Source organism: Microdochium trichocladiopsis, assembly GCF_020744255.1.
Source record: "Microdochium trichocladiopsis strain MPI-CAGE-CH-0230 chromosome Unknown B0I36scaffold_2, whole genome shotgun sequence".
Lineage (NCBI taxonomy): Eukaryota > Fungi > Ascomycota > Sordariomycetes > Xylariales > Microdochiaceae > Microdochium > Microdochium trichocladiopsis.
In genome coordinates this window covers 3,014,441-3,026,747 of record NW_025763545.1, presented here as the reverse complement: position 1 = coordinate 3,026,747, position 12,307 = coordinate 3,014,441, and the positions used below count along the sequence as shown (strand labels likewise).

The window sequence follows — 12,307 nt, the reverse complement described above, 5'->3', positions numbered from 1 at the left end:
CTTCGCGGGACCTTTGCACGGGAGAATCAAGGCCCCTGCAGGGGTCATGGTGCGGAAGATCAAGGCTGTATCTAATTTGCAGGGCCAGCCCGGACACGACAAAGCCGTTCTGCGATCATTGCTGGCAACCAAGTCCCGGTCTCGTGGAGTCATCTACCATTGGTGAGAGCGTTTCTACTCGGCCGAGCTGCCATGGGTGGTGGAGATTCGAGTCGGCACGCGCATGCACCGCCACCATGATATGACAACTGTATGACGGCGCTATACGACTGTTGGGAAGTCCTGTCGCCTGCAAGTGTGGCTATTCGCTCGACGGTCGGCACCCCTGGCGCGCCGGAGCCTCTTGTTGGCATGTCGCCAACACCTTCCCATTGCGCCTGGAAGCCCATGCAGATCCCCAGGGTACGTACGCAGGGCAGGCAGGCAGGCTTGGGGGTATCGTGCCGCGCCTCGGTCGGTGGCCGTGCTCCCCACGCCGCCCAGTGCCCACAGTATCTATCGTCCACAAGAAACGACCACCCTGCAGGATCTGGTTCCGGGCGGCGTCATTGAACTCGCGGATGGCCGGATGTCAATGGCCAGCAGCAATATGCGGCACCGACGCCTGCGTGCCGCTCTGACAAGCAAGGACGGAACAGCTCGCAGCGTTGCCAAGTCCCTCCTCACCGAGGGCGCCCAAAACAGCCAGAAGCTCCATAAGGTGCTCCGCAAGCCGCGCTTTGCCCAGCCCAGCCCAGCAGCTCCAGGCGCCCCCCCCCCCCCCCCCCCCCTAGCAGGCAATGTATGTACACAGGTTCGCCGTCATCAGAGGTTGCGATGATATGATCCATGAGCAGCGTGTGTATACTCTGCTGGCCTGGAACGGTGCGCAGAAGCCCACTCCTGCAACCCCGGAATCTGGGCCAGCGCGGATTGCCAATCAGAACGAGGCCTTGGCCGGCTGCATGCTCGATGCGTATGCTTGCAGCAGAAACAAACGCCTGGGTCACATGTCTTGCAGTGCCAAGCAAAGCCCTCCCGCATGCCATCCTGGGTGCTCACCCCCTTCCCAGAAGCGGCCGCACCGCACCCTGGTGCCTCGAAGCCTTCTCTTTTGCCAAGGGCTCATGAGGCCATCCCACTACACCCGCGAGCGGCAATTGATGAGGTGGGCGGAGCGGGCTCCGATGGCGCGCTGAGATTATCGACAGGGTCTTTGTCGCCGCTGGTGCTATCGCGCCCCATCTGGAGCACGCAGTGCCCAACGTCAGGGGTCATCCCTACCGCTCCGGGGCTGCTGTGGGCACGGGGTAGCCGCGTCAATCTCGAGGTAATTAATTAGGGCCAGGTCAGGTGTTGCTGAAGAAGAAACAGGCGATTCCTGCGTTCTGCGGACAAGGCCACTGCGGCCCGTGTCACTGGGAGGGGAAGGCGACCGCGTCATCGTCTTGCCCTCATCACCCATTACGAACCCGCTGGCCCATTCGCGTTGTTTAGGTCCGGCACGAGGGCTTTTGTGGGGACATCTGGTCCTGGAGGCCCGTTGGCCTGGCCTGACCGGGGGCATCCTCGCACCCATGGATCCGTTTCTTCCAGGTACCGACCGACCAACCTGCTGCTACATCCACCTTCTGGCCAGGGGGGCTCGAGAGATCAGTTTTTCTTGCCCTAAGCGGACAATGTGCTTGCCTCTTGGTGACGTGGTACAGCTGTCAGGCATACTCGCCGCCTATGACTAAGCGGTCAATGTGCTTGCCTCTTGGTGACGTGGTACGGCTGTCAGGCATACTCGCCGCCTATGACTAAGTCGACCCGCGGCAGTCGAGATCTGATGAGCTTGTCCGCGCCCCTGCGATTGCTTGCGCGACCAGACGGCCATTGCCAGTGTCTTGGGTCCCTGGCATGCACCTCTGGCGTGCCTGGCCGTGATTTGATGGCTTTCCGGAACGAGCAACTCGGCCCCCCTCGCCGTCTCGCTGCCCCGTCCCCGTCCACCTTACTTAGCTAAGCCGGGCCAGCCCCCTTGCTCCTCGATACGCGTGTGTGTGCTGGGGGCTCGACGACTCTCTGAGGTGGTAGTCGTGGCGGCCCAAGGCCAGGCGTCATGGGGATCTCGACGATTTTCCGGGAACGATCGACAGAACTGTATTCCCCAATCGGCATCTCGCAGCCCCCCTGTTGCGGCCCTTTTTTCATGTTTGAAAACGTCCATTTGCACAATGGCAACAAGACGAGTGGAGAGAGAGAGGTCGTGGCAGAGACATCTGGCTGCCATTGTGCCCGCACGCTGCCGCATACGCGAGTCAATATTTCCAACGCGCAGTCCGCAACAAGACAAGTGCTCGTCGCTCCCCACCGGATCTGTTGGAGAGAGGCCACCACCATCGTCAATGACAGCCCTGCCAGAGCTGCTTGGGGGACAGATGAACAAGGGCACCCAAGGCGTGTAGCACTAGCGCTCGACGCAATGAGCTTAGCTGGCGGGCCCTTGTCTGCCTTGATCCCCTTCAACGAAGGGCTCAGTAAACCGGCTGAGGCGGTTGCGGGCTAGCTTCGTTGAGGTTTGCAAAAAAAAAAGTCGTCCGTTTTCAAGGAGCTAGGTCGCAGGAGCCGGGGCAATGGGGCTGTCACGGCAAGGTACCAACCTTGCCCGGAGTCTTCCAACTCCCGTCCAGGATGATGAGCACGAGCCGTACTCGCCCTTGCCGCGACGGGGACCCGACCTGCTCGACAAGAAGAAGAAGTGTTGAACGCAGCACCGCCCGGACGGACCGGCGCGTGCACACGCACTTCGTCACGACGACGCACGCTCGTCCAGGCACACATCCCGCATGCTGGCAGTTCGGAGGGCCTAGCTGCACGCCCTCGGCCGACAGCGGTGCATGGGGATTGCCGGGGAGTTTGGTCCCAGAGGAGGAGGACCCCCTTCCCCAACGCTAGCTCATGTCGGCAAAGAGTGCAGTCATCATGTTGTGAGAAGCAGGTGGCAGGCTGGCGTTGCGATCCACACCCCTTGTCACTGACCCCTATGGTGCGCCCCTAATACGATCGAGTACAGCCCAGATGCGAGCGTGTCTGGGGGGAGGGGCGGCCTTTGCTCATCAGTACCCGTCCTGCCCGTGGCCATCCATCCATGCCCTTGCCTGCCCATCTGCCGTCCTCGCAGAACAGACACGCATCCAGAAGATTAGTGCCGACGGCATGAGCACTGTCCGTTTCTGGGACCATGTTTGCACTCGTCCTCTATATCATAGCCTCCCCGCACCCAGAGGGAGCCAAAGTCCACTGGATATCCGCCTTCATGCGGAAAGTTTGAGGTTTCTCTTCATTCAAACGTTGTCAAGGCCCGCAGACCTGTCGTTTGACACGGGAAGCAGACTTTTCCCCCCTCTCACTATCTCTCAAACATTGATGCCAGTCAATCGTGAACAGCTGCGGCTCTTCTGAACTCCGTCGTCCTCCTCCCCACCTTTCAAGTCGCAGTAGCGCGGTGCTTGGTTGCCTCGCTCGACCTGGCTCAAGTCTCCGGCCGCTTTTTTTCTCACCACTCCCGTTCCCTCGCCTCTGGCTTTTGCAGAAAACGACCTGGGCGCCAGGCCAGCCCATTGCTGCCGAGCTAAGCTTGGTCGATCTCCACGCCAACTCGCACTTGCCCATAACTCCGACGCGAAGCGCTTGTCAGACGACCAGATCTTCGGCTTGTTTGGGAAAGAAGGTCCAGTGGCATCGCAAGCAACACGCAAGCACCCGCAGTCACAGTAAGTTGAGCCATGCTGTTTTTCTTTCCCGCTCTTGCTCCATGTCTCCTCCCATATCATTTGCCTAGCGGCTGGCAAATGATTGTCGCACGGGTGGACGACCTGACCCGGGTCAGCCGTCCAGCACAAACCGTGGGACAAGCTTCTGCAGAGTTTACGGACCGCAACCTTGAGCCCCAAATTCCGACCTGAGGGCCTCGTTGCCGAGTTGTGCTCGCTTTGGGCTTCTCCGCCGGCTGTCTGGACGCAGGGCTAGTGCCTCGCTTGACTGACCACGACACGACAGACGACAGGCCGGCACATGGTTCTTGTCCTGTCGTGGTTGTCGTTGATCTTGCCGTCACGGTTGGGCCTTGGCACCTGGACCTGGAGCATCTCAGGGCCTCTTTTGCACACCTCCCACTAACACCGGGACTAGCCAAAAGACTGTGGCTGGCTGTGGGCGCTCCAGCACAGAGCACAAGACTGCATATTCCGCGGACGTCTAGCAGGCGGACGCCAACGGGCTGCTTGCTGCTCGACTGCCGCCGTGCCGCCACTTGGCAGAAGCCGGACTGCGAGCCAGACACGACGCTGGACTGGGCATCTGCGTCTCCATAAGAGAAGGTTTCGACTTGTCCCACGCGCTCCGCACGGCCACTTGGCTGCTGGGCGTTGTTACTCCGGTCTCAAGCCCTCTCTCTTACTCTCTCTCTCTCTCTGGCCGGCTCGTCGAGTCTCTCTGGCCTTGTATCGGCCAGCCCCTAGTTGTCTGTCTGGACCCTTGTGGCAGCGCCGACTACCGTCGCCCAGGTTCTCTTGGCTGCAAGAGGCAAGATAGTGCAAGCGCAACTGATGCTGCCGCCACAAACTCAATCGCACCTCCGCCTCCTCTTCACACCAACACCAACCCGATCGGTGCCAGTGGCAGGGCAAGCTGCTGGGCTGCCTGTTTTCCGCTCTGCTGAGTAGGGTCTAGAGAAGACTGGGCCTTCAGCTCTCTAGTTGTCACGCCCGACCAGCGATCTTCCCCTCTTGTACGTACTGCATGGCCTGGCCGAGTCCACTCGCTAGCAGTGTGGTGGTATTTGCGTGCGCCTTTCGAACCAACGAGGACGATAGCTGACTGTCTCGCTTTCTGCAGCCAGGCAAAGAAGGAGCCCAGGTCCGTTTCGATCATCGCTGTCCAGGGACGATCCGGCACCCCCAGGGCCACGGTTTCTGCGCGTGTGTACCTACAAGTCACCCGCGGTAACGCAGATCTCCACTGCCATCCTGTCACCCCAGGGCCCGCCAGGAAACATCCGGACGGTCTTGACCTCCCCAAAGTCTGTCCGCAGTCAGATAGAGTTTGCGCCGAGGGCCGCAAGCACGACACTTGGGCCTCTCCACCGACTGGCACCTGCCCTGTGTTTCTCTATCCTCCTGTCTCGCCCCTACCCTCGCGTTCCGCAAGCAGAGCCGCGCCGGCTCGTTGCTACTCCACCCCCCTCCTACCCATCCTCCGTCACCTCTACGCCTGCCCGCCTGCTTCCCGCCAGCACAGGCACTTGTCACTAGGACCTCGACACCCTCTCCCGCTCTCGCTCGTGCCCCCTCGCTCACCCTGGGGCCATCCCAAGTGTTGCCGTGCTCCGCCCGGAACCCCCGCCGACGTGCTAGCCCTAGGACGGACGTGGTTTCAAAAGCCTCCTACTGGCTGCGGCTCCAGCCCGTTCGTGTAAGAGCTACACACCTCCTCTGCTTACCTTGCTGCTCCACCCCACGGCCGTCTCCTCGTACCAGCAGCTCTTGGGCATACCTGGCCGACCCCAGCCTGCCTCGCAGAAGCCAACAGGGCCCCTCCCCGTGCGTGCTCCATCGACCACGGCTAGTCCTGGTAACGACTGCCTCTAGCTCTCTTGCTCGCACCAACAGCGGCTCCGTGGCGGGCACTTGCAGACCCTCACTCAGCCTGCCTTGGCCGCGACTGCTTTCACAAGCAAGAGCCGCCGTCTTTAATCCCTTCACCCCTCCCCGCTCAGCTTCGTGTGTCTCACGGACCGAAAGACGTCTTTGCCCATCTTATCGCCTGTTGGTGGTGGCTCTTGCCTATTAACGTCTTGCTGCTGGGCAGCACTCGACGCCTGCTCGTTTTCATCCTCTTATCCTCCGCATCGGTCCTCCTCTACACCAAAACCCCCCAACGCATCAGCTTGTTACCCCGTAGAGGCGCACAAAAGCCGCTTTCCCATCATCATCGCCATAATCCGTCCTGCTTCCTGTCACGAAATCGGGCCGCCCAAAATCTACCATAATATCTAAATCTCCGGGTGTCGCTAAAGGGAACCTTCATACTCCGACCCTTAACTTTGATACTAACAAAACACTTTGTCTTATACTGGGGGAGAGAAAACTGAAATCACAAAGCATCCCTCCACCCACCTCCACACCACACTGCCCATCATGGCGGAACGCCAGCCGTCAGGATCGCCGCTGAACCCAACGTTCAGGGGCTACATTGCCACAACAATGGATGCTCTCGTCCTCTTCGAAGCCTGCCTCTGCGGCCGGCTCTCCCACGTACCTCGGCGCCCCCACGACCGAGAAAGGTCGGCTCTCATCCGGAGCGGCCATGTCTTCATCTATGAGGAGCACTCGTCTGGAATCAAACGCTGGACCGACGGCGTCCCCTGGAGCCCAAGTCGGATCCTCGGAAACTTCCTGCTGTATCGCGAGCTCGACAAGCCTTTCCAGCCTGGCGAGAAGAAGCGTGCAATGAAGAAGCCCAAGGTTGAAGGCGGCGTCACCAAACCCATCGCCAACCCTGCTGCATCGCGCTCAAACTCCCTCAGCAGCTACGGCACCAGCCTGCCGTCAAATTCATCCCTGTCGTCATTCGAGAACGGAGGCACGGGCAGAGACTCTGAGCGGGCACTTGTGGGGTCCCTTGTTGACTCTTACCAGTTCAAATCTGACGGGCTCATCAAGAAGACCATCAGCGTCTCATATCGTGGCGTGCAGCACCACCTGGTATCATATTACAACATCGACGATGTCATCAGCGGCCGCCTTGCCACGCCGTCGGCAACCCCCGACTTCAAGAATCTGACACCTCGGTCCAGCCTGATCTCGTCGGGCAACTTCAGGGCGCCAGTGGACGACCACGAGCTTGTCGTGGATCACGGCCAGATGGCATATCTCGCTGCGTACAACCCCTACATGCCCGAATATGTATCAATGAATGGCATCAACCACAGGTCAATGTCAGTCCCCTCGATTCAGCCGTACGGCTCGTGGAGTAGTATGCCTCAGCAGCACAGTCTGAACGCAAATTACACAATGGCCGGCACCCCTTCTGTCCCGATCTCGCCGGGTGTTTACCAGCCCCCGGGCGCACAAACCATGAACTATGGCTATCCGCAAAGCGGCCAACATCACCAGCCACCTTCATCTCAGCACCAGCACCAGCACCCGCATCAGCATCAGCAGCCCTCGCCACACCCGCCACCTCCTCACCATCAGCAGCAGCAGCAGCCGCCACCGCCCCAAGAGCAGTCGCATCCTGTCCACCAGCACAGCTACAACCAGTCCATGTCAAGGAGGCATTCAACAGCCCCTGTGGGGAATGACGGGCTGGGTGGTTTTGCGGCGATGCTCGAGAGTCACGGCCCACCTGGTGTGGGCTTGGGTTACGATCCCACCCAAAGCACCGCTAATGGCGCCATGGATAGTGATCTTGGCTTGTGGGCCGGCACGATATCCGAGGGCGACCATAAATTCTAGCCTAACAGTGTTGGTGTATTGGTTTAAGGATCCACGGCGTTGGCGAAAAAGAGTCTAGGCTGGTCTATACCCCCCCGGCGTTCATATATTGACATTGGCCCGAGTCTGTACCAAACAACAAAAAAGGGAAGAAGGACCACATGGGACAACGACAGTGATTTCTCCATCAATCGATACGCGTTAGGATACACCTGCTTTATTTTCTCGCGGTGGTGGAACATATGCCACCTCGTCTCGGGCCTCGCGGCCTCAAGTGGACAAGGCATTTTGATTCTTGTATGGCCTGTACATGCATGATAGGTCAACACAAATGTATAATTCAACATGATTGTCACTGGCAAGGATGTGCTCTCGGCGCTCGCTACTCGTGTTTCGCTTTTCTCCCTCTCCCTCGCTCTCTCTCTCTCTTTCGCGCAACAAATCGTGACACTCGGATGCAACGGGAGAGGGAGAGATGCTGGGTCGACCCCCGTGATAGGCACATGGCTGACTACGCAATGATGATTACTGACGACATCCAGGGGTTTTTGCCCTTTGAAGGGGGCCACGGGGGGGCCCCTGCCACTGAACGCAATGGCTACCGCATCCATTGCAACGCACGTTTAAAGATGTTTACAGAGAGAGAGAGAGAGAGAGAGAGAGATGAACATGAAGAAGAAAACCAAGGCCCCCGCCCTGTGCGAAAAAGGGCAGCAGAAAAGCTTAGTGTGGAGCACGGATCGCAGGTTCAAACTTGACGATGTAGTAATTAGCGGTTTTGACCACACCCAAGCAAAAAAAGAAGGGCGAGGGAACGGGGGCCAGGGTTGCGTCTAAGGTAGTAGTGTTCCGAGGCCAGGCAGGCAGGCATGCCCAGGCAGGGCTTCTTCGACAGGCAGACTGGAAAGCAGGGATGGCGGCAGGCAGGCAGAGAGCGCAAGCAAGGACATGCATGGATGGATGGATGATGGTGTGGCATGCCGCATGCTACCAACTACCGGCCGGACAGCACGGGTGTGCGTACTGCGTAACGCGAGTCCATGCATGTGTGTGTGTGTGTGTGCGTGCGTGCGTACGTGGTTTCCAAGTCCCTGCTTGCTGAGGCCGCCACCCCCCCCCCCTTCTTCATGAGACACGCAAAAAACGTGGGTTATGGAAAATTGCTTCCACGGACACACAACGCAGACACAAGCGTGAGAGGGGCCCTGGCTCTTGGTCAAGGCAGACTAGGATCATGATTCCCGACGTCGTTTCCTGGTCCACCAGTGCCCTCTCAAAAGGGGCCCAAAACAAATGCGGCGGTGGTGGTGGTGGTGGCGGCGGCAGCAGGAGCAGCACCAACAAGTACCCGGTGCAGTGGTAAGCCGTCAAAAGCGTCAGCAACGACGCAACAACATCAACAAACGCCATGTCGCCATGGCTGGGGCAAGCTCCCCAATCAAGACCCTCTCTCTATCTGGAGGCTCGACGAGGAGGGGGGAAAGAGGCTTGCATGTGGGGAAACAAGCAGGGCCAGAGGGGCCCGCTTGCCGCCTAAGTCTGTCCCTAACTCTCCCGGTGTGCGGTTTACTACTAATAGTTAGAGATGGGCGAGCGGGGGGTTGAAGGGTTCCTGATGGGTGGAGCGCAGCCACTAGGCGAGGGTCTGCGTAGGTAGGTGTCTAGGTCGAGGTCGAGTCTTGCACCAAAGTCGCGCAGGCAACACGCAAGCAATTACTTCCGCGGGCCTTAGCTCGAGAGCTCGAGCAGGACGAGCATCAGGGCATGGAGCCAATCGTCGGCGCCCGCAGTGGATGCCGGTATCAGTGCCTGCTGGAGGCGACGGTCCTGGGACGTTACTCTCCCTGCGCTAGGGAGGCTAGTTGGTCGTGCAGTCGGCTCGTCTTCCCCGAAGTGAAGCGGAGGCGCGGATCTCCACGTCCACATGATAGAGTGCCGCCATGTACTGTACTTGGCACATCACGTCTTGCAGACCTGGTATGGCAGGTCACCCTGTGGTAGGTCACATGTTTCGTCGTGGTCGGTGACTTGTCCTGGCTGGCGCCGATGTGCCCTCACGCCACTTTTGTCTGCGAGGACTACGCACGTTCCCCAGCAACGCAGACGGAGCGCTTAGACTCCCCAAGGGCCGTTAGACTGCATCGAGAGGCGATGCAGCCAAGCTGTCTGGGATCGCACAGACAGGCCCGTCATGCGACTTGTTGAGAATTGGCCGTATAAGAGGGAGGGGTGCTCACTGTCGCAGGGCAGACCCTGGTAGGGCGAAGCTTCAGAGGACGAGGTGCCGGAAGCTAGTTGGCGTGCCCTGCAGCATCTGCAACATAGCAGGGACCGTACCCGAGGCAAGCTCGGTCCTGAGAGCAAGCTAGCCTGGGCACGCCACGGTAGCTGCGCGCGGGATTCGAGGTTGGGATGCCGGCGGGGGAGCTTGGGCCAGCCGCCACTGCCCTCACTGGGGCTACGGCGAAGAGAGCTGGCCTGATCTGACACTTGGGCACCACAGTACTGTAGAGGAGAGGAGCCAAGGGGCGGGGCGCGATTTAGAGTTTCCCAAGAGGCAGGGCACCAGCAGCATAGGGCGCGGTCGAAATACCCTGTAAGCAGGGCCGCTACGGTGTTTGGTCGGAGCGGAACCTTGTGATGGCGCAGGAGACCGGCCGAGACTTGACGGGTCGACAGCCCCCGGGGGTGCCTTGCATCTGCGACTGGGGAGATTGGTGGTAGTGGTGGTGGTGGTGGTGATGATGATGGAAGTGGTGGTGGTGGTTTCAGTGGAGGCGGCGGGCTGGCGATTGAGGCGTGCGGGCGTGGCTTACGAGGCGACAGGAGGAGCGCCCTCTGCTGCCACCTGCGGGGTTGGCGAGGGCGGCAGGGCGGGACAACATGTGACTGCTGGTTGCGGCAGGATGAATCGAGATGATGGTGTTTTGGCAAAGAGGACGAGCTGCGATGAGAGAATGGCATGTCGTCGTCGTTGCCCGCTGGCGGGCCCCACCCTGGAGCTGTACGGATTTGGCTAGTGCAAGCCAGATGGGCCTGCCTCCCACTGCACTGCCAGGGGGTGGAGCCTGCCGCGCGATGGCCGGTGCTAAATGGGCACTGTGCAAGCCACCACCGAGGCCACCCCCGCTGCGCACTGTGGGCGGCATGCTGGAGCCATGGATGACGATATCCTGCGAGATCAGATTGCCCTCTCAATCTCGCACGCTCGATCCGCGGGCGCCGTCGATATCGAGGCAAGGAAGCACTCCGTATTGTCCGATGCCCAGATCCAGCCATTGAGGCACATCACGCTGCTCAGAGTTCCCTACCGCCACCCCTCTGTACAGCTAGCCCCCCGCCACTGCCATCCAGTGTCACCATCCGCTCCGTCACGGGCCTTGAGCGGCGCCGAGTCCGAGTGCACGCACGCACGCACCGCGGCCCTCAGCAACCACCGGACCGGAACCCAGCAGGCCGTTTCGGCCCGTCGTCCCACACCGGGCTTCCTGAGCCCCGACTCCTCGACATTGGGAGCCCTCGCCAAACAAGTAAGCTGCGACGTCGAGACGTCACCGCACCAGCCAACGCAGTCCAGCCCATCGACGACCGAGCAGCGCCATGCTCGCACCAGCACGCTGCCGGTCTGCCAGCTCAGGCCTACTACTCAGAATATTGCCTTTGGGCCGGGTGCTGCCCAGCATCGCCACGCATGGCGGCGCTTCGACCCGGCGTCTGTCGGTCCTGACTACCACGTGGAAGTCACAGACACGGCCGCTAGCAAGCAATGCGCAGCCAGGCGAGGGTTTTTTACTTGGAAAACGACCCGGCCTGGTGAGGATATGGAGTCGGCACGAGTTGCCCAAGCCTCGTTCAACTTTTGTGTCCACTGCAAGGTCATCACAAGACAGCAGAGACACAGAAAAAAGGTGAGCTGAGCAAGCGAACTCGTGACATGAGCATCAAAAATATGCTCATACGTGGTCCGGATACGGTGCTGACAATTAGACAGCAAGGAACAACCTGCACCCCCCAGCGGCTTGTCAAAATCATTACCCTCCTTGACAAAGCATGAGAACATCTACACGATTCCAAACATATTGACGTTCTCCCGCTTCATCATCGCCCCTGCCATTGGCTATGCCATTGTCCACGATGCGCATGCCTGGGCCCTGGGCATGTTCGCGTATGCCGGCATCTCAGATCTGCTCGATGGCTGGATCGCCCGGCGCTGGAAGCTGCAGACCGTGGTCGGCAGCGTCGTTGATCCAATGGCCGATAAGCTGCTCATGACCATCCTAACCGTCTCTCTTGCCGTGCAGGGCTCACTACCTGGTATGTTTCTGGATCGTCTTTTGGATCGCGAATACCTCGGTGCAATCACTGACTGTGGCACACAAAGTGTGGCTTGCCACCATCATTCTGGGCCGAGACGTCGGCCTTGCCATTTCTGCCATCTACTACCGCTACATATCCCTTCCGCCGCCCAAGACTTTTATGCGTTACTGGGACTTCTCGCTACCGTCGGCCGAGGTCCGGCCTACGACGATCAGCAAGTACAACACGTTCCTCCAGCTCGGCCTGATGGGGGCCACAATGGTGACACCTTTTGTCGGCACGGATGTAACTCTGGCCATGACGGCGTTGCAGTAAGTTTGGGCGCTCGGGAATGAGCACTTGGCTCTCGTCACAAACGCATTCCTTACTTACCATTCTACGATCCTGTCAGGTACACGGTCGCCACGACGACGATATGGAGTGGACTGAGCTATGTTTTCAGCAAAGACGCGGTCCGCATTCTGAATGATAATAAGAAGAGCGAGTAGCGGATTCAGCCTGCAACGCTGTTGCAACAAGTTGTTGCTCAG

The 12,307-nt window shown here is 59.6% G+C and overlaps 2 protein-coding genes across 2 annotated transcripts; both read left to right on the top strand.

Annotated features, from left to right (window-relative positions):
- Positions 1–6,161: 6,161 nt before the first annotated feature.
- B0I36DRAFT_236720 (Gti1/Pac2 family-domain-containing protein) lies at positions 6,162–6,860 on the top strand (the record flags this gene model as incomplete). Its single annotated transcript, XM_046149484.1, has 1 exon — positions 6,162–6,860. A coding segment is annotated over one exon (699 nt), but the record flags the coding sequence as incomplete, so codon positions are not given.
- Positions 6,861–11,494: 4,634 nt separating this feature from the next.
- Positions 11,495–12,092, top strand: B0I36DRAFT_237287 (cardiolipin synthase-like protein; the record flags this gene model as incomplete). Its single annotated transcript, XM_046149527.1, has 2 exons — positions 11,495–11,774; positions 11,842–12,092. Coding segments are annotated over 2 exons (531 nt in total), but the record flags the coding sequence as incomplete, so codon positions are not given.
- Between the last annotated feature and the right edge of the window lie 215 nt (positions 12,093–12,307).